At 41.9% G+C, this 22,486-nt stretch overlaps 2 protein-coding genes across 7 annotated transcripts in view; one reads left to right on the top strand and one right to left on the bottom strand.

The window, feature by feature from the left end:
• LOC139103361 (uncharacterized) overlaps positions 1-22,486 on the bottom strand; it is a 156,873-nt gene that overhangs the window by 301 nt on the left and 134,086 nt on the right. Inside the window, exons 9-15 of the mRNA XM_070657939.1 lie at positions 10,355-10,398; positions 1,518-1,866; positions 1,263-1,388; positions 1,079-1,189; positions 553-808; positions 262-453; positions 22-170 (exon numbers count right to left, since the gene is read on the bottom strand). Coding sequence (XP_070514040.1) covers positions 22-170; positions 262-453; positions 553-808; positions 1,079-1,189; positions 1,263-1,388; positions 1,518-1,768 — 1,085 coding nt within the window. The 5' untranslated portion in view covers positions 1,769-1,866; positions 10,355-10,398. The remainder of the gene's footprint in view (positions 1-21; positions 171-261; positions 454-552; positions 809-1,078; positions 1,190-1,262; positions 1,389-1,517; positions 1,867-10,354; positions 10,399-22,486) is intronic.
• Positions 4,249-21,185, top strand: LOC139103351 (uncharacterized). Of its 6 annotated transcripts, none has more exons than XM_070657920.1 (8): positions 4,249-5,189; positions 9,202-9,362; positions 11,352-11,509; positions 16,129-16,285; positions 16,368-16,664; positions 16,794-17,107; positions 17,172-17,524; positions 17,610-21,185. In XM_070657920.1, exons 2-8 carry the CDS (start codon positions 9,209-9,211, stop codon positions 18,358-18,360), a joined length of 2,184 nt encoding a protein of 727 aa, XP_070514021.1. In that variant the 5' UTR covers positions 4,249-5,189; positions 9,202-9,208; the 3' UTR covers positions 18,361-21,185. The 6 variants fall into 6 exon arrangements, with proteins under 6 accessions (XP_070514021.1, XP_070514023.1, XP_070514024.1 ...); XM_070657922.1 differs by lacking the exon at positions 4,249-5,189 and adding an exon at positions 6,941-8,523; XM_070657923.1 differs by lacking the exon at positions 4,249-5,189 and having other exon boundaries at positions 8,726-9,362; positions 17,172-17,346; positions 17,422-17,524.

Here is a 22,486-nt window from a genome sequence, read left to right as displayed (position 1 = left end):
TAAATAGTAAATGAAGCGTACAGATTAGTAAGGTGATACTTCCGATTCGCGCTCAAAACCTCGACGTCCTTTCCGAGCTCGGACAGGTAATCTTTCTGGATCTCGCAAGTCAATCTGGCTACGCATCTTGGTGACACGATCAGTCTGTCGCTCGAACCATCCCGTCGTATCTTAATATATTTATAAAAAAATTAAAAAGAGTTAAAACAGCAGCCTGGCGAACGTATATCGGTGAGAAAATAGGCGCGAGTTCGATTTTACCTTAGCTAGATTTTGCTTCAACATGTGTAAAATGTAATCCATTTGGAAATCGGTCCGCTCCTCTCCCAGAAAGGCCTCCGATCTTTTTTTCCTGCCGGTCACGATGCCGATCGGCAGAAGGACCGGGTTCGAAGCCAACGCCGCGGCCGCCCCGATCAGCGCGACTCCCGCCAAGGCTTTTAACGCTATAGCCTTAACGAACGAACAGAATATTTTATTCCCCTCTCTAATCGACATTCCTCGGCATTTCTAGGTGAAAAATATTCAGCCTTTTCTCCCTCGAATGCACACCTTTTGCGCGTGAATGTTTCCTTGCGGCATGCTCGCGTCCGGATAAGCTGCCGGATCGTTAGGACCGAATTCGTCGCCGTCGGCTAGTGTACCTGCGATCCCATAGCCGCCGGTCGAACCTCCGTGTCCGGTTGGCCTACCGTAACCCCCATAACCGCTAACGCCGTAGCCGTATCCTCCACCACCTCCCGAGCCATATCCCAAAGTGTTGGGTCTATTAGCGGTCTCACTGGCGTGCACCGGACGTGGTCCATATCTTTAATTTCACGAAAGCAAACGTAAGAGACAAGTCGTTAGAATATCACGTTGCCATCTCCTTTCTACGATTAAAAAAAAAAAAATTATTTCTTTAAACTTTCGCCAACCTCTCCTCGCTCTTTTAATTTCGCGGAGTAAAATCTCTCCTCGTTTCTCCCGTCTTTTTCTTCTTCTCTCCTTTCTCTTCTCAGTCTTGTCTGATTTAATACAGAAGACTCGACGGAGATTAGCGAGAGATTTACAGCCACGGCAAGTTGAGTAAATTTACCTGTCCCCCAGCTGACTTCCCGCGTAAGCTCCGCTTCCGCTTCCTCCGCTAGGTCTACCGCTGCTTCCAGTTGAACCACCTGGAGGTCGACCTTGAGTCTGCCAGCCGTATCTGAATAAGCGAAATTTTTCGTTCAAGAATTTTTTATATTTTTTTACGCACGAAAAACAGCGTCTATTATTACCTGTCGATGGGATATCGTTCACCATGTTGGGAGGGATACCGCCCGGTCTCCGAAGGGACCTTGTTGTAATTATAATCAGGTCGCGTCAATCCGCTGGAACTGTATTTGGACCCGCAGCAATTAGAGCTTGCAAGCAAAAATGTTAATTGAAATAATTCGAATTGTTAAAGAGCTGCCACGGTTCAAATAGAAAATTAAAAAAAAAATTAAAAAAAAAAAGAAGAAGAGAACGAAAAAGTAGAAATAAATTATTACTTATCTCTTTCAAGATTCAAGTCGCGATGTAAAACGGTCCTCGGTTTCTTGTCCGTTTTCTTTGGTTCCTCTTCATCGACGTCATCGAGAACAAATTCCGACGAGTTTTTCTTGTGAATGACGTTCACCAGGAATCGATCCTCCGAATTGGCAAGTTCCTTCAGATTCTCGGTCGTTGTCACGTATTCACTTTTCTCCGCCAGCGCGCAACAAATGAGAACGACAGAGAGAGTTAGAACATGCGTCATCATTGCGAAGCAGCTTGGTCGATCTTGAAACGTTCCAGATATCGGGTATCAAGTGGTACGAAAGTTGTCTAATGCTGCGAGAGGTTCGGCAAATGTTCGCTCTAAAGTCAAGATGACACAAAAGTAACTCTCTATTTTCTCAAGTTTCACCTATTTATATAGCGGTCATGCATGGCGTACTGTCGCGTATTCACCCCTCAGGAACGAACGTAAAACTTTCCTGCAGTAAAATCAGTAAAGTACAGGAAATATTAAAGTAGCTGTAATCATATTTTCTTCACACCTTTTTATATCTTTATTTCAATTAAGTAACGAAAGATTAAATGCAAAGTCCAATAAACTGTTTTTTTTTTTTTCTTTTGACAGATTTTATTTGTTTCATAATCAATTTATGAAATTTTTAACATGTAAGTTTTACTGCCGTTTCATATTTTAATATTTTTTTTTGAGAATGTCGTATTGGCTGCGTCCCTGGAGTCATAAAGTGTAACCAAACGTCACAAGAGCGCTAGCGAAAATAAAAGTGTCGCGAGTGAGTCAACAATCGTCACGCCAACACATTAATTAAGATTTCCCATCGTTATTGTTTTCATCACTTACTTGCGAAAATTCGGAAGTTTGAGAGGCGGAATTACACCAGCGGGTCCCACCGACTCTCAAGATACTTCGCACCTTATGTATCATTTCGGCCCTTTACGAAATTCGCCCATATCAGCTAGCTTTCTCTCTTATAATTAAATATCCAATTAATTTTATTTTCACGGAAATATTTCATAGAATGCTACTCCTTTCATGTTTTTCCACTTTCCCTTTGTGTTTGCCACGGTCCCTCGCTCTTTCCGTATCACGAAAGTTCCTCCTCTCTTTCCGTTGGCAAATATTCAGGCTTAAAAATCTCAATTTCTTTTAATCTCTAATATATTCCAAGCTAAGGTAAATTAAAAACTGCCTGTCGGGCGAATTAAGAAATCTGGATCAGAAGTAAATTAATAATGCAGTAGTTAAGTCCGAAAATATTTCATGGAATTAACGATTGCCAATTCCCCTCCCCTTCATAATTTCGTTTTTTTTTTTTTTTTTTTTTTTTTTAAGAAGCCCTCCGTTACGAAATGTGCACAGAGCAATTTGTTCCGCCGTGGTGGTCGCTAGTGTGACCAATGACCGAAATTACGTATCCATATTGTTTCAGCCTATGCTCAGTGTGATTTGCGACAGAGGAAAGAGTCTCGGGTCAGAATGTCAAAGATCTACAGCGGCGACACAGTCCGCTGTTCCTCGATCACCTTGGTAGCATTTGTAATTGCTACGATAGCTAACTACGCATATATGTAAATGGCCGACAGCTGATTGCGGCTAATCAATTTTAATTGATTAATTGCAAGCTTAAACTTGGCTCGCGAAAAGCACCTCCAAACTCGAGGCGGCAAGAGGCGTTTCCTCAACCCTCTGCACGCGAGTGGAGTCGCGTGTACGTACTCTATGTCGGTTGTGCCGAATGCGCGTGTTCGATCAACCGCAGGAAGCGGAACGAAACGCGGAGATTAATTCAAGCAACGCCGACGAGCCAAAGCGAAGGCCGGAGGCGCCGCGATGAAAGAGAGAAAGCTCGGGTCCATTTCTAAGGTACTGGGGGATGGGACATTAGGGGCCTAATTTAAAGAACAGAGGGGGCGACCCCTCGCTAGGGCAGGGGGTAAGGAGGGTTGCTCCCGAGCGAGAGCAGCACGAGACGCGGAAAGCGAGAGAAGAACGGAAACATGAGGTAGCACGGAGAAGAGACGCGAGAGATCGCGGAGCGGAGGAGAGTAATCAATACGCATTCACACGCGGTACCTCGCGTTCCCCGGTTTCCATGGAAACTGACGCCTACGCATGCGTTGGTCCAGCGGTACCAGCGGCTGCTATACCCACGAGATCGCCCAGAGGTCCAAACCGAATCAGTCTCGCGCCAACCATTCTATGCGTGAGAGACCACCGTCGCCGATCGACGATCGGCGATCGGCGGAATGACGAAAACACTCAGTACCACATTTTTAAGATAATATTATCTTTCTTATAAATATTCATCGTCCTCTTAATCTTGCTCTTAATAAAATTTTGATAATTGCCTTGATTTTGTTATTTAGAAGAGCATTTTGCTAATCAAACGTACTGGCTACAAATAAATTTTAATTTAATTTTTATATTGCGACAAATTGTAACGAATAGAAACGAAATAGAAACGAAAATTTTACATAAAATATTTTTCTATACCGCAATGAATTTATTTCTTCTGGCGAGCATAAAAGCCAAGGAAACCCGACTTGAGAGAAATATTCAGCCTCAAACGCCGAGATATCTTTAGCTATTCCGGGAACGACCGGCGTCTTCGGAGTCTAAAGCACGATCAACCAAACCGTGCGAGATTGTTCCCTCGGCGACGGTCATCTTGGACCTTCTACCACCGTCAGTCGAGGGTTCGGGAAGAGTTCAGTGGGGGTTCGCGGCGTCCATCCGACGGATACGTTCAAGCCACCCCTCGCCCTTCGCCTCGGCCTGGCCACCCTTCCGACGGCGTAGGGAGCCGGTGGGACGAAGGGCAAGAGGGTTATTCGTTGCGACGCGCCTGCGTCGAGTCCTCAATGTCGACTCGACGAGGTAGGTGCTCGACCCGGACGCAGTCGGGAGAAAACAAGCGGCAAGCACCCCGCCGTTCCCGCGTAACGTGGGCTTTTTTCCTCGAGTCAAGGCTGTTTCGGGCGAGCAAGAGAGATTGCACGGCGCGAACGAGAAGCCAACGTGATCGTAGTAGTTCTCGAGGCGCGAAAGTGAAGGTGCGATAATTGGCCGAAGTGGGACCTGAGCGATGGTGACGCGTAGCTCGAGCGCGGCGGATATGATAACGCAAAAAAGAACTGACGTTCGATAATACGGCGCGCGTTAGGTTCGTTGAACCCTTTCGGGGATCCGTGGGTGCTGATCCGCTGCGGCTGATGCGAATCGAATGCGCTTGGGATCGGGAATGCGTCGAATTCCGGCGACGCGGAGGGTGACGACGCGCGTCGAGTGATCACGCGCGGATTCTGTATTCCGTAACGAATCGCCGCCTATATTCGCCAGAGCGTCACATTATTATTCTCATCGTGTGATATCTCCGGAGGGATATTGTTGTTTCTGTGCCCCTTCGATTGCCGAAGACTGCACCCCCCCCGACATCTCTGCCCACTCGCGTGTACGTCCGTCTTGCGTGTACGTTGTTTCCGGTGCACCTGGATGTGATGCCAAAAAAAAATTCACGGCAGATGCATACTTGAAGCGAGGAAAGGAGAGCGCACGCCGGCTTTTGTGTAATACAGTGTGTTTAGCTTTTGAATTACCAATTGCATGTGGGTCACGAGTTGCATTCGTCCCAGCTAATGAGATAAAAGATCCACCGAGTTAAGAGGTAAGCTTGTTAACTGACGTTACTGGCGGATAAAGTTGTTATTTGATGCAAAAGCGCCTCGGCAATAAAATAAATTTGGATTTGCGTACAAAAAAAGCAAGTTTGACCAACAATCTAATTAAAATTTTACCACGAAACGAGATTAAAACAAATTTGTCTTCAGAATTAATTAATTCAGAATTAATTAAAGGAAAAATGCTAAAACTACAATTTATTTGAGAATAAAAAAAAAAGTCTCTGTCTAGATAATTCTAAACCTGTCCTAATTTTATTCTAGATAAAAAAAAAGGACCTTCGAGGAAAAATTTATTGGCCGAAGGAAATTGTAATTAATTGTAATTAATTTCAGTTGAAACAATGAATAATTTTATATAGCGTCAGCCAAAAATTCTATTTAAAATATCTCTCTTTTTTAAAGAAACACGAGTTTTTCTTTTAATCAAACATTAATTACGCCTTCACTCCGCAGATTACGGCGATAAGAACTTCAATGAATGAAAAATTTGCCGTTAAGCGGTTACAAATTTTCATCGGAGAGATAAAAGTCACGTGGCAGTAATAGGTGCCTACAATTTATCGTGTCCTTAACCTCTCAGAAAATCAATGTTCTTCATATATCTTTATAATAGTAATGCTCCACATGCGAACTAACAGTAATAAATGTAATAAGTAAGGGACTCGTGATCTCTTTCTTTTACCCGATGGGAAATTCAACGAAGGGAGGTTAACAAGTACCCCGTTAAAAAACGCGATGAATTTATTCATTTTCTTTTCATATCGACGATTATATTGCGATCGTTCCGTAAAAGTTGACTCTGCAACTTCTGCATGGCGCGTGTTCGGTCCCTTGAAACTCAAATAAAGAACTAATGGACGAGCGACCCTTAAGATATGCAGCGGATTAGAGAATGTTCTTTGCGGCACAAAGAGATCGGTAATGAGAACTACCGCAGTGTTTGCACAAGAATCGCGGCTTTTTTTCGCCCGTGGCCCTTCGTGGGTTGCTTGTTACGCGGGGACGCCCTACTAAATTGTTTAAAGAAGAACGTTTATGCGAACGGTTCCCAAAATAAATTACCAAAATACAAGCAACATATTTTATGCATTAATATACAACGGAATAAAAATTTCGTTCGACAAAATTTCGTATTTAATAAAATTGATTCAATCATGAAGCGTTCTGCTCGCGTCTTTTTCGGATAAAAAAAAAAGTCTACGGTATATCGATCGGCCGCCGATTTTATTTTCACAATATTCGATGTGCAAAGGCTTGACTAGATTTTGATCTCCCCGGCTCTCTCCCTGGCTCTTTAACTTAAATCTCACGAGGGTTAGAACGTAGAAAAGGGAGCAAGTCGTGCGTCTTCCATGCTCCTGTTACCCGCGTGAATCTCGAATTCGAGTTGTTCTCTTCGCGGCCGAAGCGTTGTTCCCTCGTCAGGGATGATAGGGTGTTCTCAGCTATATAACGTGACACATCTTTGACGAGGGACGCGTTCCATCGGTGACAATTGTCGATATTTTAAGATATTGCGTGTTTATTCGGCCTCCGGGACACTTTTTTAAAATAATAAATTGCAGGGACTATTATTTGCAAACCGCTCGGACTTTTTTTCTCATTTAATACCAAATGTAATTATTTGCCAAGTTTTAGTTTTAATCACTTAATGTGTCCACTATTTTATTTAATACACGATGAAGGCCGAAGTAATCGCATTTTTAGAACCAGTTCCAGAGGAGATTAAAAACCGTAGCTCTTATCGCTCTTTTTGAGCTCCTTTTATATAAATATTTCAGAACAAACTTTTCGGAACTAAAAATTTTTAACTAATATGCCTTTTTTAATATAATTACTTGCATTCGATAAAAAATATTTCTACCGCTCGAAGGTTTCACGCCGGGCAGGATCGGCGGTGAAAACTGAGATTTTGACATTCGTACATCCCGGGTGAATTTTTTTCGAGGGAGAAAAGGATCTTCGAGCATTTTGCCTATATCGCGTAAATCCTAAAGTCGAGCCCGTGAAATCGTTGAAAAATTGCCATGGCGCGCGTTTAATCCCGGCTTTTGGATCGAGCGTTTCCGTACCGAGGGGATGCAAAGGCCGATACAGCTCGTACTCCAAAATCTGCGGACGGGACATTATCGCTCGGCATTCTCTCTCTCTCGGAAGCCGGTGGAATCCGTCGATATAGTTCAGGCACGTGTATGCAGCTGCTGTAAAATCCTTACTAGCGATCGCGCGTTTCAAGTGTACGTTCCATATCCGAGAAATCTTATAACGGGTAAATGGGAAATGGTTTTTGCTCACCGATCCTGTGAGAAATACGAGATGAAAATAAATCCGTATGTATCGATAAAATTTTCAATAATCCAAATCTTTTAAACAGGAAAGACTCGAAATTATATTTTTGTTTCTTTTTTTACACAAACACGATAAAGGAAGATCGATTACCGTGGCGCCTACTTCGGCAGTGTAGGCGTTAAATGTAGAGGCACGGATTGACACAGAGATGCGTGGCTTTATTTTTTACTTTTTACAGGAGAGAGCCCAGTTTCTTTAGGAGCCGGCTTTTTTATCCGATCTTCCGGTATTCTCGTTTTTCGTAATAACCTAATCGCTTTAAGTTTTCGCCTGTAACACCGCTCGTGTCAACGACCGCTCTTCGAGACATCGAGTTAACGTTTATAAATTATGCTGATCGGTCACAACACCGCGAACGGCTACGTCATGTAGGCATGTATACCGATGTATACATGCCGTCTCGTCTTTATTTCGAACGCGGTCGCTAAATAATAATCATGCCTACAGCAGATTATATTTTACCGCGACAGACAAGTGTTTGCGTACGTAGGCGTGTTCGAGACGTGCGTGAGGGTGCATTCGTTTGCCGGATTCACAGCTGCCGTAATTGAATTTCGAGTGCCGGCGCCGGATATAAGCGCGGGCAGGAACTCCTAAGGCCAACGTCGAAGGCCGAGTTCGGCTTCTTCGAGTAATTGGATTTTCGCGCGCGATGGACCAATTGTTAGATATCGCGACGTACGCTTGAAAAAAATACACGACGCTCATTTATATTTAATTTGTTAATTAAATTATTGTGCATAGAATTGTATGTTAAAATCTAGCGCTAAAAATCTCTTCGGAAAATTCCTCGGAGGTTTCGAGGTGGCCGCTGATAAATCGCGTGAAGAAACTAGGGACACGGAAATAGATTATCTTGGAACAGATGTGCGAGGTGTGTTACTAATGCAACTGAGCCGGGGGAATACGAGCCGGCCAATGATGGTCAGCAGCATCCCTCGCTTTAGGAAGAGCACCGCTTAAAAATCGGTGCGCATACTGCTGGTCCTTTCCCGAATCCTATCAGCGTTTTATTTCCTGAAAATTTCACCAAGAATCGATCCGGTGAAATTGCAAACTAAACGCCTCACTGCGCGATAATTGCCGGTAAAACTGCTTGACGAATCTGGTTAATCGTTTATCACGATTCGGCATTTAGATTAGAAAGGCATAAATAATTCTCTTTAAATATTGAAATAATAAAAAATAAGAATAATATCGTGAAAGCGAAAATAAAACTCGATCGGTTTATTTACTCTCTAAATATATTAACGTCTGCATTAGTAGGACGTCGAAGTTCGGTGCGATGGTATAAGACTGATAAGAAGGCTAGCCGGGCGAACGTATTTTATCCCCAGCTTCTGAGCGAGAGAAACTTCCTTCTCTCGATAGTAATTCTGTAGACGAAGGAAACATTCAGAAAGCGGAGAGAATAAGATATCGCGGGAGACCAGGGGAAACCAATGCCATTACAAGACTATCCATCTCTATCAAGATGCCATTTAATCTCTTAAGCTTCTAATTGGCTTTAGATAAAGCTACTATGTTACCGATGTTTTAATAAAGCCTGCCAGAAATACAGTGATAAACCTCCATGTCCGACAATCTTTTCGTTGACGCGAGACAGCGGATCTGATAAATGACGGCTCACATTGTGTTTCGTTTCAGGAAGAAAATGTGGAGTTCGGTTACCGCGGCTGGCACCGAAAATGGACCAGCACCACCTTCGAGGAGTAAGCACAGTGCCACCTTACTTGCCGGTCACGTATACCTTCTCGGGGGCCGAAATGGAAATCTACCTCTCAAAGATCTCTGGCGATACAGCCTCGGTAAGCCTTGAAATGTTTCTCCGCCGCTTCGTCGGCCAGGAAAATAAATCACTATTACTTGCACCGATTGCTACGTTTTTAAATATTGAACCGTCAATTAAGCGTTGTTTCGGGGACGTAGAAAATGCCGGTTGTCGAGTGAGCGGTACTGCGATATTTCAAGCAGGTTTCAAGTGCGCGGTGTAATACCAACGTCACATTTCTGACCAGCGCACCCCATCGTATCTCCCGACGCACCCCATGGAACACAAGGGTGCGCGACGGAATTCGGACGGGGTTCAGTCTGATCAATAATGCACCATTATTAAAGCCTACGTACATCAGCTAAATCCGCAGACGATACTCCACAATTACGTGGTGTTTCCACGGAGATCAGACACATACATGAATTAATTGCATCCGCCGCCTGTAATCGGTGGATTGTTGTACGTGACAGGGTTCGGCTTTCCTCCGACTAAAAGGTTTCGTCGTTTTTATCCGCGTTAATCTTTAATACGGAAAGGAGGAGAGTAATTTTAACGTTTTAATCTGTTTCGGAACAAATAAAATTTTCGCTTTTTTTGCGATCTGCGTATTTTATAATTAATAAAAAAAATCAGTTTGTTGATGCAGCACGAATTCGCTTTATTCGTAGCTCGCACGAACGGGTCTCTTAATCAGAGGGTATTATTCGGCCGTGTGCCTGTTCGGGTGAATATTGAAGCAGTAACGAAAGGGTTGGCGGATAGCGCTTCGTTCCCTGGGACAATGCTCCCGGCTACCTCTCGTTCTAAAAGCCCTAGCTTTGTCGTTACTTAATCTCGCAAAAAAAAAAAACATGATAACTCGAAGAATAACAAAAGCAAATCTGTCGAATCTATATTTCGTCTCATCCTCTTTTGTCGTAAGACCATTTATATATACTAGAAGAAACCATGCGGCCGCTACGCGCGCGCTATTGTTTAACAGACCCCAATTATAAACTACGAAAAAAAAAAAATCGTGCTACTTACTAATCTGCGTCAGCTTCAGCGGATTTGTAGAATACTGCCGGTGACTGTAACATAAAGAAGAAAATATTAATGTAGACAAGTCAATTAATAAATGAGATTAATAAATTATTTTTCTAATAATTATTTTTGGAGATTATTTAAAAGAAAATAATAGCTTTAGCAGCTCAAATTGTACGACGCACGTACGAGCATCTATTCGGAATTTATTGTGCATCGAATGCGTTGCAATTTCGCAATGCATGCTCTTATACAAAGCGGGATTTTACCGGTAAAACTAGATACGACACGTGTACTACGTAATCAATGTCGAGCATCCAGTATCATTTTAGTGGCATCGGAAATGCTTCACCTAGCACGTTACGGTCCTTACCTAGCTCTTTGTTCTCGAGCACGTTCCGACGAAGAGCTTTCGCGGATATTGCGGAATTAGACGATACTGTGTTCGGCATGAATGTCGCTCACGAATCACACATATTTCGTTCTTCCATTTATTTATGGACATTATCATTCCCCTTGAAGCCCGGGAGTTAAAGCGGTTCTGAGTGAATGAAGAGGATGTGAAATGGAAGGGACGTAACGAGGGTTACGAGATGAAAGAAATGCGCGTTATGAAAGATGTGAAATGATAGAGCGGGAAATTTTCTCGAAAAGAGTGAATTTAAATAGTTTTTTTTTTTTCTTTTTTTAATCCTAAGAGAGCTACCATTAATTAATTAATTATTTTTGTATTATATACATTGGATGATTTATCGCGCTAAACGTATGATCGTATTTTTTGCTCCAGAATTTGCGACATAAATAAATATGATAATACATACTCTGCTTGAGCCAAAGTCAGTTTTGAAAATGCAACGAGTGCATTAGGAGAGCTCGACGTTTTTGTGTTCTCATGTATTTGTAGTACGTACACTTTCCGTAATAGCTGCATATTTAACTTGGGGGAGGGTAATCTAGAATGTCAGATTACGTGACAAGCTTTTCTCTGTTTCTTTTTCAGCGGAGAGCAAGTGGGAGGAATTGCATCCGGGCGGAGAACGGCCGCCGGCTCTTCAAGAACACAGCGCGGTGGCGTACAAGGATTGCCTTTACGTATTCGGCGGCGAGCTGGGCTTCTCCGCCGGAACAGAAACTCCACTCTGGGTTTATAACGTCAAGGTAATGCCTAGCAAAATGCATGCGTCGAATACAGCGTCGCCTGCCGCGGGGATGAAGTGCGCGCGAGTAAGTGCCGCTTAGAGCGAACTTTTACGGTGACAAGCGCCGGCGTGTTCCCACACTTCTGATAACGATCCCCAAGCCCAGCGCGTCACGTAGCGTTGAGAAAACTCTTAATGATCTTCCCCGCGACGAGGGGAACCCCGTCGAGAGGGCGGCGAGAAGAAAAGACGGAAAAATCGCACCCTCGAAACATCGCTTAATCGATAGCAACGTCAACGGTTACGAGTTTAACACGCTGGCGTGCTACTTTTCTTTGCTACTGACATAGAGGGATAGTTTTACCAGCGAACGACAAGCCACCAAGGGATAAGCCAGGGCTTGTCCTGCTAATAATGAGAACGCGGATCGGGCCTGTGTAGAAATTCAGAGCTATCTTTGCTATTGTGCACTTCACGCGGTGTCAAGTACTCCTTGGGGAGAATAATAAGCACAGCTCGAAACGAGCAACACGGGGTGACTGGCCTCTTCCGGTTATAAAAGAGACGTCGTCTCGCATGTGAAAAACTAATTCCGCGAAATGAGCTGAGCTCGAGATCGATGTCATTTCTCGTCAATGCTCGTAAACAAGAGTGATCTAGTTCGGACATCGATCGACAGTTTACCGAGATAATATTTGTTCTAATAATTTACTTTTTTCATTTGAGAGAGGCTGTTAACGCGCAATGGTGACTCACGTTTTAATGAATTATATTTTTTTTCTTTTTATCGTAATCAGATAAATTGTGCAAAAATTGTATATTTTAATGTCAAATATAATTACTTATTTACGCTGCTTGTTTTAATAGTACAAAATTTCTGAATTCAAGAGAAAGGTATCGGAGCGCGATATTGTCAATCAACTTCGACGCGGTGGTCCAGTATTGCCCTCCGTCTCGTTTACCAAATCGAAGGGGTGCAAACCTTCCTTCTGATCACCGAAATAGCCATTACTATTGCCCAGAGGCGATTCGGAGGTTGTTCGTCGTTTCATCTTATCAGACCGCACCGGTCGCACTTAACTAAATCTTGATAACAAATTTAATTGAAATCCTGACAGCGAATTCTTAATGGAACGTACAAAATATCACAACAACGTTTTACAAATAATTTACATTAAATAAATTAATCAACGGGAAAACCATAATTATTTTCTTTAAAAAAAAAAAAAAAATTACGTGTGTATAATCTCGAGTGCAAATTAATTCCCACCGTTACCTAATAATTAGCTAGCCAATTAGTGGTTCATCTCGTGGCTGTCTAGCAAAACTGTCCAGCACTGAGCCAGAAATGTAACTCTTAAATCGTCTGCTTGATAACGAGCTAGAAAAGCTAGATATCTAAACGTTTTTCGCCGTGTACTAGTCTACTGCGCGTGTTGACATTACGGAATGCTCGACTGCCGAATTCGCCGAATCCGCGGACCGCCGCGGTAGTGTGAGTACGTGCGTGTGTTGACATCTGGCCGACAGATTTCGCGGTCCAAGTTCGCAAGGTGGAGGACGCGCGGGCAGCGGACAGCAAGAACCGGTTTGCCCGGCGAATTCGGAGTCGAGCGTGCGTTAGCTAGGTCAAGACGCGTAGTACAGTACGTGGCAAAAAACTTTTAGATATCTATTTTAAATACATGGTCCGCGCTGGACAGCGACTAGACGACCGACACCAGACAGATTTTGTTCTTTTATTTTTAAATTTTTATTTTAAATAATTACTTTATTTTTTGAAGACGGCTACTAGTTAAATATATTGAATCTACGCGATCTAACCACTAGCTGCAAAATCAGATTAGCAAAATAAATTTTTACTCGGGATATTTTTAAGTTATATGTTGCGCTTCTCATTCATTTTTGTTGCAACAGTTAACATTTGCTGACGTGCCCTCTAATTTCATGCAATATTCAGAGGCGGTACATCTTTCGCAAGACCTTCAAGAGCAATTTAAGTCGAGGGTGGTTTTTGGCAGCAGCTGGTGTTAACAGGCTTTCTCTCCGATTCGTACCCTTGAAACCAGACAGGGCTCCATTCTCCCAGGGGTAGTTACCACTCACGTGCGAGGCATTAAAAATTAATAAACCCGAATCAAACACGGGATGCGAAGCATCACGCGTCATCGATCTCATCTATCGGCTAGTTTCTTATTTATCAAAGTGGTTGAAATGTCGCTTCTTTACTCAATAAATTCTAAATTTATAAAACGATATCGACTGACACATTATTTTCAACAATATTTTTAACGTGGTTTATGATGGTTTAAAATTGTGTTTATTTTACTTTTACTTCTTTTCAAGTATTAAATTTAGTAAAAATGTTACGTTTTTTACATTACTTTCTTCGTATATAAGTTAAAAATTTTATAAGTAACAAATTGAAAAAAAGCATTTGGTTACTGGCGAGGAAAAATTGTATCGAACGGGAAAACGCGGCTAACTCTTTTCTAGTTGTTTCGTATGTTTCGAGATTTTTTGGCTGAGTTACCATGGTTACGTTTAGTCTATTTGTATTTAATCGTTGGACCATGGAGGAAATTCCGTGTGTATCCCTCCGCTGTTTCTGTCTGTTCGCCGTGTATTATTGAAATCTGCGTTACAAATGCGTCGGGTAAAACTGATTGGCTAAGTCAGAGGGGTTGCCCGGTACGTTCGTTCTCCCCCGACTTGCTTTACTTCCCTATCTCTTTCACTTTCCCTCTGTTACTTCGTTAAAACACTACTTTGTTTCCAGAATAGAAAGTGGAAAAGATATAAGCGCCGTCGCATTTCTATTTCTTTTAACACCCGCTGCTTTATATACTAAAAGCAATTTCTAAATAATTCTTTTAGTTAAAGATACGCGCGTTACAAAATATATGATTATTATGTAAAGTATCTCTTCTCGTGCGTGGCAAATTATGGATATATATTCATAGCTAAATATCCCGAGGACATTTCGGAGATAGTCGATAGACTCGCAGCTGCCTTAAAGAGCGGAACGGCCACCGGTAGTCCTTTTGATGTATACCAGGCAATCACAGGGTCTTTCACCCTCGAGGTAACGTCTATCGCGAGGAACGCTAATTCCTATATCCCCGTGGCACAAATGTGTGTTGATTCGCGAAGAACGGAATAGTCGCTGCCGGCTGAGAGTGTCGAAAGTAATTACACAAAGTGCGCGTCCAAAGCCGATAAAGTTGAGAGGCTCGATCATCTCTCGGGCGAGTCCGAAGTTAGAAACTCGCGTCTCGCCTTCGTGCCGATCGTATTTCTCGTCGCGCAAAAGGGAAGTGATCCCTTTGAGTGTGTTCACCGTACAGTCACACGGTCCATTTGTTCATCTCCATCCTGCAATTCCGCGAACCATGACATTTCGAAAGAGGAAAGTTAACGCGATTTTAAAACGCGCGTTGATACGCACGCCCGAATTTTCCGCTACACCGAGCGATAAATCTCTCTAAGGGATCGGAGGGAAAGAGGAGAGAGAGCGTACAACGTATTGATTTCATCGATACGTGTAAATATAATAGACACGCGAAGAATGCTTTTTTCTGCGGCACACTTTTCATGGAAATTGTTCCAAGGTAACGATACGGTAAAAATAAATGAACTACCCACCCGTCTATGTAACATTCAAAATATTCTTTATGAATATTAATCGCAATAAAAAAAAGGTCATCACATTTTAATATCGCGGTTAATGTCGAAGCGTTGCCTCAATCATGTCCGTCGTGGAATAACTCAGATTTGACGGATTCAAGGATTCGATCTAGTTTACGTAAGCGCAATATTGTACATACGTAACATACATCGTTTGACACAGTAATCCCGCATGCATTTTTCGAGTTCTGCATATTATGTACTCGTCTATATAAACGCGTATATATTCCGGCCCGTAGTACGCCGACATTATAGTTTTATAACGCTTTGCTAGTGACTTAACATTATATCGCGTACGTTCTTGCATCCGGCTGCATGCTTTTCGTGCCTGGATGAAAGCTCGGGTTATGAATGCGTTACAGAGCTTAAATATTCACCGATGAATACCGACGACGTTGCTACGCTACGCCCTCGACGTCAGCAAGAACGTTTCGATTCGTGTAAATAAATATTTTCCACGTTGAATAAATTGTTAATGCAGTTTTCTATATTTTTACAAGCTGCGGGCAGCAATTTTCGAAATGCCGTTTGACTTGTTAATAAAAAAGAAATTTAAAAAAAAATGTAATAAAGGAAGGAGATATTTTTGCTTAATAAATACTTCAATTAAAGCTTTATGACGCGTACTTTACGCGTGGACGTTTTGACGAATAAAACATTTGCTAGAATTTGCATCGCGACTGGTGAGAGAATAATTTTCGCGTTTCTATTCAGTGACGGTGCCAACGACGATTATCGCAGCCCCAAGAGTTAAAACCAAGCCTATTCAGACATGGAGGGTCACAAATTAGAGGTCTTTTGCTGGCCGGTCTTATTGTAATGCCGCCTTCATAAATGTGTCAAAAAATAGAACGATGAACGAGCTCGTTTATTATCGCGATAACTATTTTTGCAAAGAAATAACGTAATTAATGAAAAATTATATAATCTGTGAATAATTATGATTTTCAGACGAATATATGGAGAAAGGTAAGAGCTCAACGGGGCTGCGTGGTCCCGAGAGGCCGAAGAGGTCACACCGCCTTGGTTCATCGCGGGCAAATGCTCGTATATGGCGGTTACCAAGATCTACGTGGAAGCTCCTCTGAACTGTGGGCGTTTCATTTTGGTAACGTCCTTTCGTATATTACGTATGGATCGATCAATAATAGCGCAATGCACAGTTAACTTATACTTGCTTAACCTAACAGAAACTGAGTCCTGGCATCTACTTTCGTCGAGCGAATGCGGACCGGCTGCGAGACACAAGCATTCGGCGGTTTTGCACGGCGACGCGATGTACATTTACGGTGGGATGACTGACCTTCAAGAAAGGAATGACTGCTGGCGATGGGACGTTAACAGCGCTTCGTGGTCTATGCTGAAAAATAAACCAGGTCCCGGACCTCTTCACGGCCACGCGGCATGCAGATTGCCAAGCTGCATGTTAATATTTGGCGGGGAGAGCGGCGGGCTTGCGACAAACGAGCTTTGGAGATTTCATTTCGGTTTGTTATACTATTAGACGAGCTTTAAATGCAATGTTATATAATTTTAATTAATATGTTTTATTAATTAATAAATAATTAATAATAAACGCACTGTTTTTAATAATAACTGTTGACGTATTTGGATAGGTACGGAAACCTGGGAAAAGCTGTCAGTAGCAGGACCAAAACCGCAGCCGAGAGCTGAAAGCGTCGCTCTCGCAGTGTCTGAATTGCTGATTCGCGGAGCAGGCATGGATAATTCAAAGCCGAGGCTGAGGAACCAAAGGCCTAGGCTTTCAAGCAACAGAGTATCGCCAAACGAAGCACCGTCTGCCAGACCTAGCTTTCTCAGGGAAATTTCAAAGTTATCGCAAATTAACCTATCGAGGCTCAGTCATCCGACGAAGTGTAGTTATTCAGTTCTCAGCGGACACGACGATAACGAAGAGAGCCCGCAGGAGGTATGTGTGTCGACAGACGTTGCGAAATATTTTTTAAATAGATGCGCTGTTATATATCAGTTAGGCCTGCATGCAGGCAAACACGTATTATCCTTTCCAGCAAGTGGACGTCGAGGTGGTCGAGCCTTCCACGGGAATGGTGAAATCTCGCAGTGCCAACACGCTCGCCCGACGGAGGCAAAAAGCATCGGAGGGAACGGCAAGGACGGTTGACGTTAGCAATATTAGCAATACTTCTGGTATGACCAGAGATCCTATATCGGTGCCAAACTTTCGTGCTTTGACGTTACCAACTCCTGTTCTCACGCCTGTAGAGGCTGCCAGATTGGTCTTCGTCGATCCGGATGAGAATAGCGACAATGAAGAGCGCAAGGAACCGCCCACGTCGAGATTGATCGAAGTGCAAGAGGAAAGGCGGTAATTGCCTTTACAAAATAATTATATGCATTTAATTAATTTATTAAAGACTCACTAAAATTTCTCCGTCATACCGTTATTGCAGAGATTTCGCGGCGATACACCAGGCCTGCCAGCCAACTCGCGGCGAGAGTTACAGCTCGCATCTTTACGAAGCCGCTCTGCAAACGCCAAAAACTCCGACGGCGACGAAGATCCCTACTTCCGCCTCCGTGCGATTCGCCGACTTAGAGGAAGGCGAGGAATCCACGTCGGATTACGCGAGCATCGAAGCGAGAAGTCCGGGCGATCCGCTCGCGGACGACGAATGGATGTCCGGAAGAAGATCGAAGCCACACAGGCCAATCGTAACTTCGTCGACGATACGAGAGGGTCAGTTCGGTTTTTGCAATCCTAATTATCTCGGCTTGGACGAAACGAAACCTGGCCACCACCACCACCATCATCATCAGCCACAACAACAGCAACAGCAGGACGGAAAGTACGCCAAGTTGCTCAACAGTCCGCCCGATAGCGTATTGGAAGACGAACCTGGAAGGTCGGCTTCTCAGACGTTTGCCGAGCTTTTAGAGCTTCAGGAGATAAGAAGGGTGCCGCGTGCGCCACCGAAGAGCCTGCCGCTGGGCTCGCCATCGAGAAGAGCGGTGAGCGCGTCGAGAGCTGAGAGACAGAGGGCAAAGGTGGCGGCAGTGGATGCAACCGACGCTAAAACATCTTCCTATGGCCCGGCGCCTTTGTACGTTTTTTTAGTTGGCGGCAAAGAAAAGGGTCAAGTCACGGTGTTCGCCAGACCGGTTTCTCTTTGGAAGTTACAGCTGGCGCCGCATATCTTCTAAGAATGACCGATGGTCCATTTTAGCTGAGTCATCCGCGCACGGTTAGTGATAAGAAAAAGCACGAGAAGACTGATGATTAAGAAAGCGTGCAGTCCAGTTTTTTTTTATTTAATTTCAAGTTGTCGTACTGTTTTATAAATATTCCTTTGTGATATAAGTAACGTTTCAAGAGATTATTTCTTTTAATGTTTATTCCGATTTATTTGATTATTAACATTAAAGTTAAACGTCGTTAATTTTATACATGTTGCGTTCTTCTTTACAGAACAATTATGTCTTTCGTTATAATTGTTGAACTTCTTTCGTTCGTTAAAGTTTGCTGATTGCTATTACTTTGAGTCGCATCTTCTACGTTGCATTATCAACGCCGAAGTCGAGAGAGAAGTATCGTATACCATGCCAAAAATGTAGCCATTGTTTATGGCGAATGCCATCGATGTATCAATGCGCAATATATATTTAGAGAAGTGCATTTTAAAATATATCAAATTTTATCGTGCAGAAAGTAATCTACAGTAATCGCTGTTTAGGTAAAAAAAAATATAAGGATCTTTACTTTTAATTTAATGTGCTGATAGATAGATAAATAAGTAGATAATAATGAATATGTGTATCTATAAAATCATCATTTCTAGAGAAAATTATTTCATCATGTTGTTATACGTACATTTTATGTAGGTTGTGTTACTTACAAACTACTACGAGTTATTAATTTGCCAATGACGATATATGAATTAATTAATTCATTAATTATTCATTTCTAATTCGTGGCCGTAAGAAATATTAAAAAATTATTACTTCCAGGTTTTCATTTTTTTTTCGTATAAAAATTAATGTTTTCTTACGTTAAAAAAAAACAAATGTCAAATTAATATTCCTACTGTATGTGAAATGTATGTGTTTAAAGTAAAGCCACAAAACACAGTTTGTGAATCGCGAGTTCATATTGAATCTACCGATTCAAGTGTTTTCAATGTGAGTTTTGTAAAAAGATGAATGTTCAAATAGAAGCGCAGATCAAGTCGGCCACTGAGATTGTACGGGCCTTCAGTGATTACTAATAAACGCGCGATTTATTGATAAAATGTCGGGTTACAATCCTGTATCTGTTATCGCAATCGTTTTTCCTGAACAATGTGTAATTTATTCACGGGTTATGATAAGCCCTACGATCGTCAAACTTTCGTATTATTTGTAAGTATGGCATGTGCGAAATCGACTGACTTGATCTGCGCTCAACTGCCATCGAATGTGAAAATTCAATGTGCGTAAAATAGAATTAATGTCAAATGCGTAAGCTTAAAGTATTATAGGATCGGATGCATAAGATTCCATAATTCGCGTCTGTTAATTACACGATACATACGCTATTCTACAAAAATAAAAACCCAGATTAAATAAAAATTATTTAACAATATTTTCTTTTAAAAAAAAAAAAATTAAAAAATAATTTGAATTTAATTTTGATATTAGAAAAATAATCAATTAAAAAATAGCCTGTAACATGGTTAATAGACGTAAATTATAAAACGATCTGTGCATCATTTAAAGATTGCGATCGACTCGTGATTGTTCCACTATAGAGATTATTAATGACCGATTCCTCTACATTCTGCAGTAAATAGAATTTTTGTAAAAAAATGTTAACTCGTTCCAATGCGCAAGATAAATCAGTAGACTGCAATTCTTTCGGCAAATTAAATTTACATATTGTTCTCTAGAATTGGAAGACAGCGAAGGAAAAAGCAAGCGAGAGTGGTCAGGCTCAAAAAAAAAAAAAAAACGCTGCGCAAGAGCGCGACGGAAAAAGATTAGCAATAATTCTCATTCGCCAATTTACTTGGAAAAGTAATATGTTTCGAAGATGCCAAAATAATACTTCACAGCCAAAAACTATTTGCTCCTAAATATCGCTCACTAATACGTCAAAAGTACATTTCGATGATTTTAAGATACGGCAATGAGAACTTCAGAAATCACGAACGACTCGGGTATTATTATTCATTTCGTATCATATTAAGATGAACATTAAATAGTAGAGCACAAATTTTTTTAAGACAGTATTCTTTTACAGAATGCAATCTAAGAGTCGCTACAAAAGTATGAAAGAAGAAGGCTTGTGTTCTAAGAGACTATAGTCGTTACGCTGACGTCAGCGGTCACTGCAGAATCGCGAATCGATAAAATCGAAAGTCTTTTACCGTGATCGTATTTATTGCCGTAGTAAGTTAGATTTAGCAAGCATATTATAGAGCAGACGGTGGACGAAGGGAGCTCTCTTGTTCGTGTAGAATTTTTATGCCCGTAAAGGCCCAAGACATGTAATCCATCCATAAGTAGCTAAGGTCGACGTGGCTTATCAACGGGCTAGATATTGAGAGATGCTTGTATCGTTTGTGCCATCTTCAACGTGACACGTACGAAATAATCTCTCTAATGTGCCGCAATATCATTTATATCACACGCTCATCGCGAGACGCAATACGGCGGATAGTTTTTCGCAATTTTATCACCGGGCAGGTGCAATAACTAAAAATATTAAAGCGAGAGGATTCGTTTAAAAACGAAGATTTATTTCGTTCCCTAGCCGACGTGAAAAAAAAGCCATATGGCAAGCCGCAGGACGTGCAATCGCTGTTAATTACGAAAGTTTAGTAGACGCGCAAAGGGCTGCTCAAAGGAGAGGTCGCTTTTTAGGCAAAGGGTCTCCTGATATCTAGTCTCGGGCCTCGGATACCCGAAAAAATCAATGTTTTCCATTCGTAGAGCTAGTCAATTACATCTCAGTGTACAAAAAAAAAATTTAAACTAAATGTGTTTTCGTACTCTCCTCACTTTACTGTGCATTTACCCTCGTATAGGCATTTCATCCCTCTTGCGTTAATGTTTCGTTTTACGCGACTTTCCACCGTTCCTTTCTTACGGCTAGTGAGTCATCCATTTTAATCGTAAGCAAAATTAAGCCATTTATATACTTCGTAACGTGCATCTTCATTCACGATAATCACCCGACCACGAACAACGATTTCACATACGCGTTCCTTCTCATCCGGGCACGTAGCAAACACGAGATTACGTGCAATACGCTAGTTTCGGAAAAGAGACAAGCCACAAATTTTACATTGCGTAGGAATCAAAGAGGCGGAAGTAAATGACGTTAGCGATACTCTTTGTATGAGCTTCGAACGCGCGAACTAAATGGCAAATCCTTCCTCTATAGAGTTTCGCATTTACAGAGCGCTGTATTTTTTCAGAAACTGAAACCTTTGGATAAAGCGATGGCTCTCGCCCTTAATTATTTCTGTACATTTTAATATCGAGACAATATATATTATATATACATATATATATACATATACATAAAATATGCAAATGTACTGCGCGGTGGTACGAAGCACCGAAAATACTGATTACACGCAAAGACGAATGCATATTTTTCGGAAAGCATCAAAGTACATTGAAATCGCGACAGCGAGCGCAACCACAAATGTCACATACGATCAGATAAGCGCAGCAACTGGATACTTCGTGACCGAATTCCCGCGGGCTCCGAATTCCAATTCGTTAGGAATAGAATTTCGGTGCTTGGTAACACAAATAATTCCATGTACGTAGCTAGGATGCATTATTCTGTTGAATTGGGCGACTGTGTTTATACGTAATGCATAACGCGAGCATAATTAATATTGTGTTCCTCTCCCGTTTGGTGGATGTCGATACGAAGGTAGACGCCCGACGAATCTCGGCACTTTCGTTCCTGCATAGTTAATCTCCGGCCGGTAAATGCGTTTAGTTTATTATTGCAATTGTAATTAATGTAACAGTTATTAATGGAACAGTATTACTATGATTAGAAAATATACTATATATATAATTCGATAATACGAGACCGAGTCAGCTTATTGTAATCGTACGTTTCTTTCTCCCTTTGTCGCACGTTTTTACGTATCGAGATCTTGTACTTCGAACATTACTCATTATCTTTCCGAGTGAAAATTGAGCCTCTGTTACCTAATGTCTAGCTAGCTAATCCGTGGTTTATCTCGTGACTGACCAGTAAAACTGTCCAGCATTGAGTCAGAAATATAACGCTCGAAACGTTTAAGTACTTAATAATTATTATTGG

This window comes from Cardiocondyla obscurior, linkage group LG06 (genome assembly GCF_019399895.1).
Source record: "Cardiocondyla obscurior isolate alpha-2009 linkage group LG06, Cobs3.1, whole genome shotgun sequence".
Taxonomy (NCBI): domain Eukaryota; kingdom Metazoa; phylum Arthropoda; class Insecta; order Hymenoptera; family Formicidae; genus Cardiocondyla; species Cardiocondyla obscurior.
This window is presented reverse-complemented; position numbering and strand designations above follow the sequence as displayed.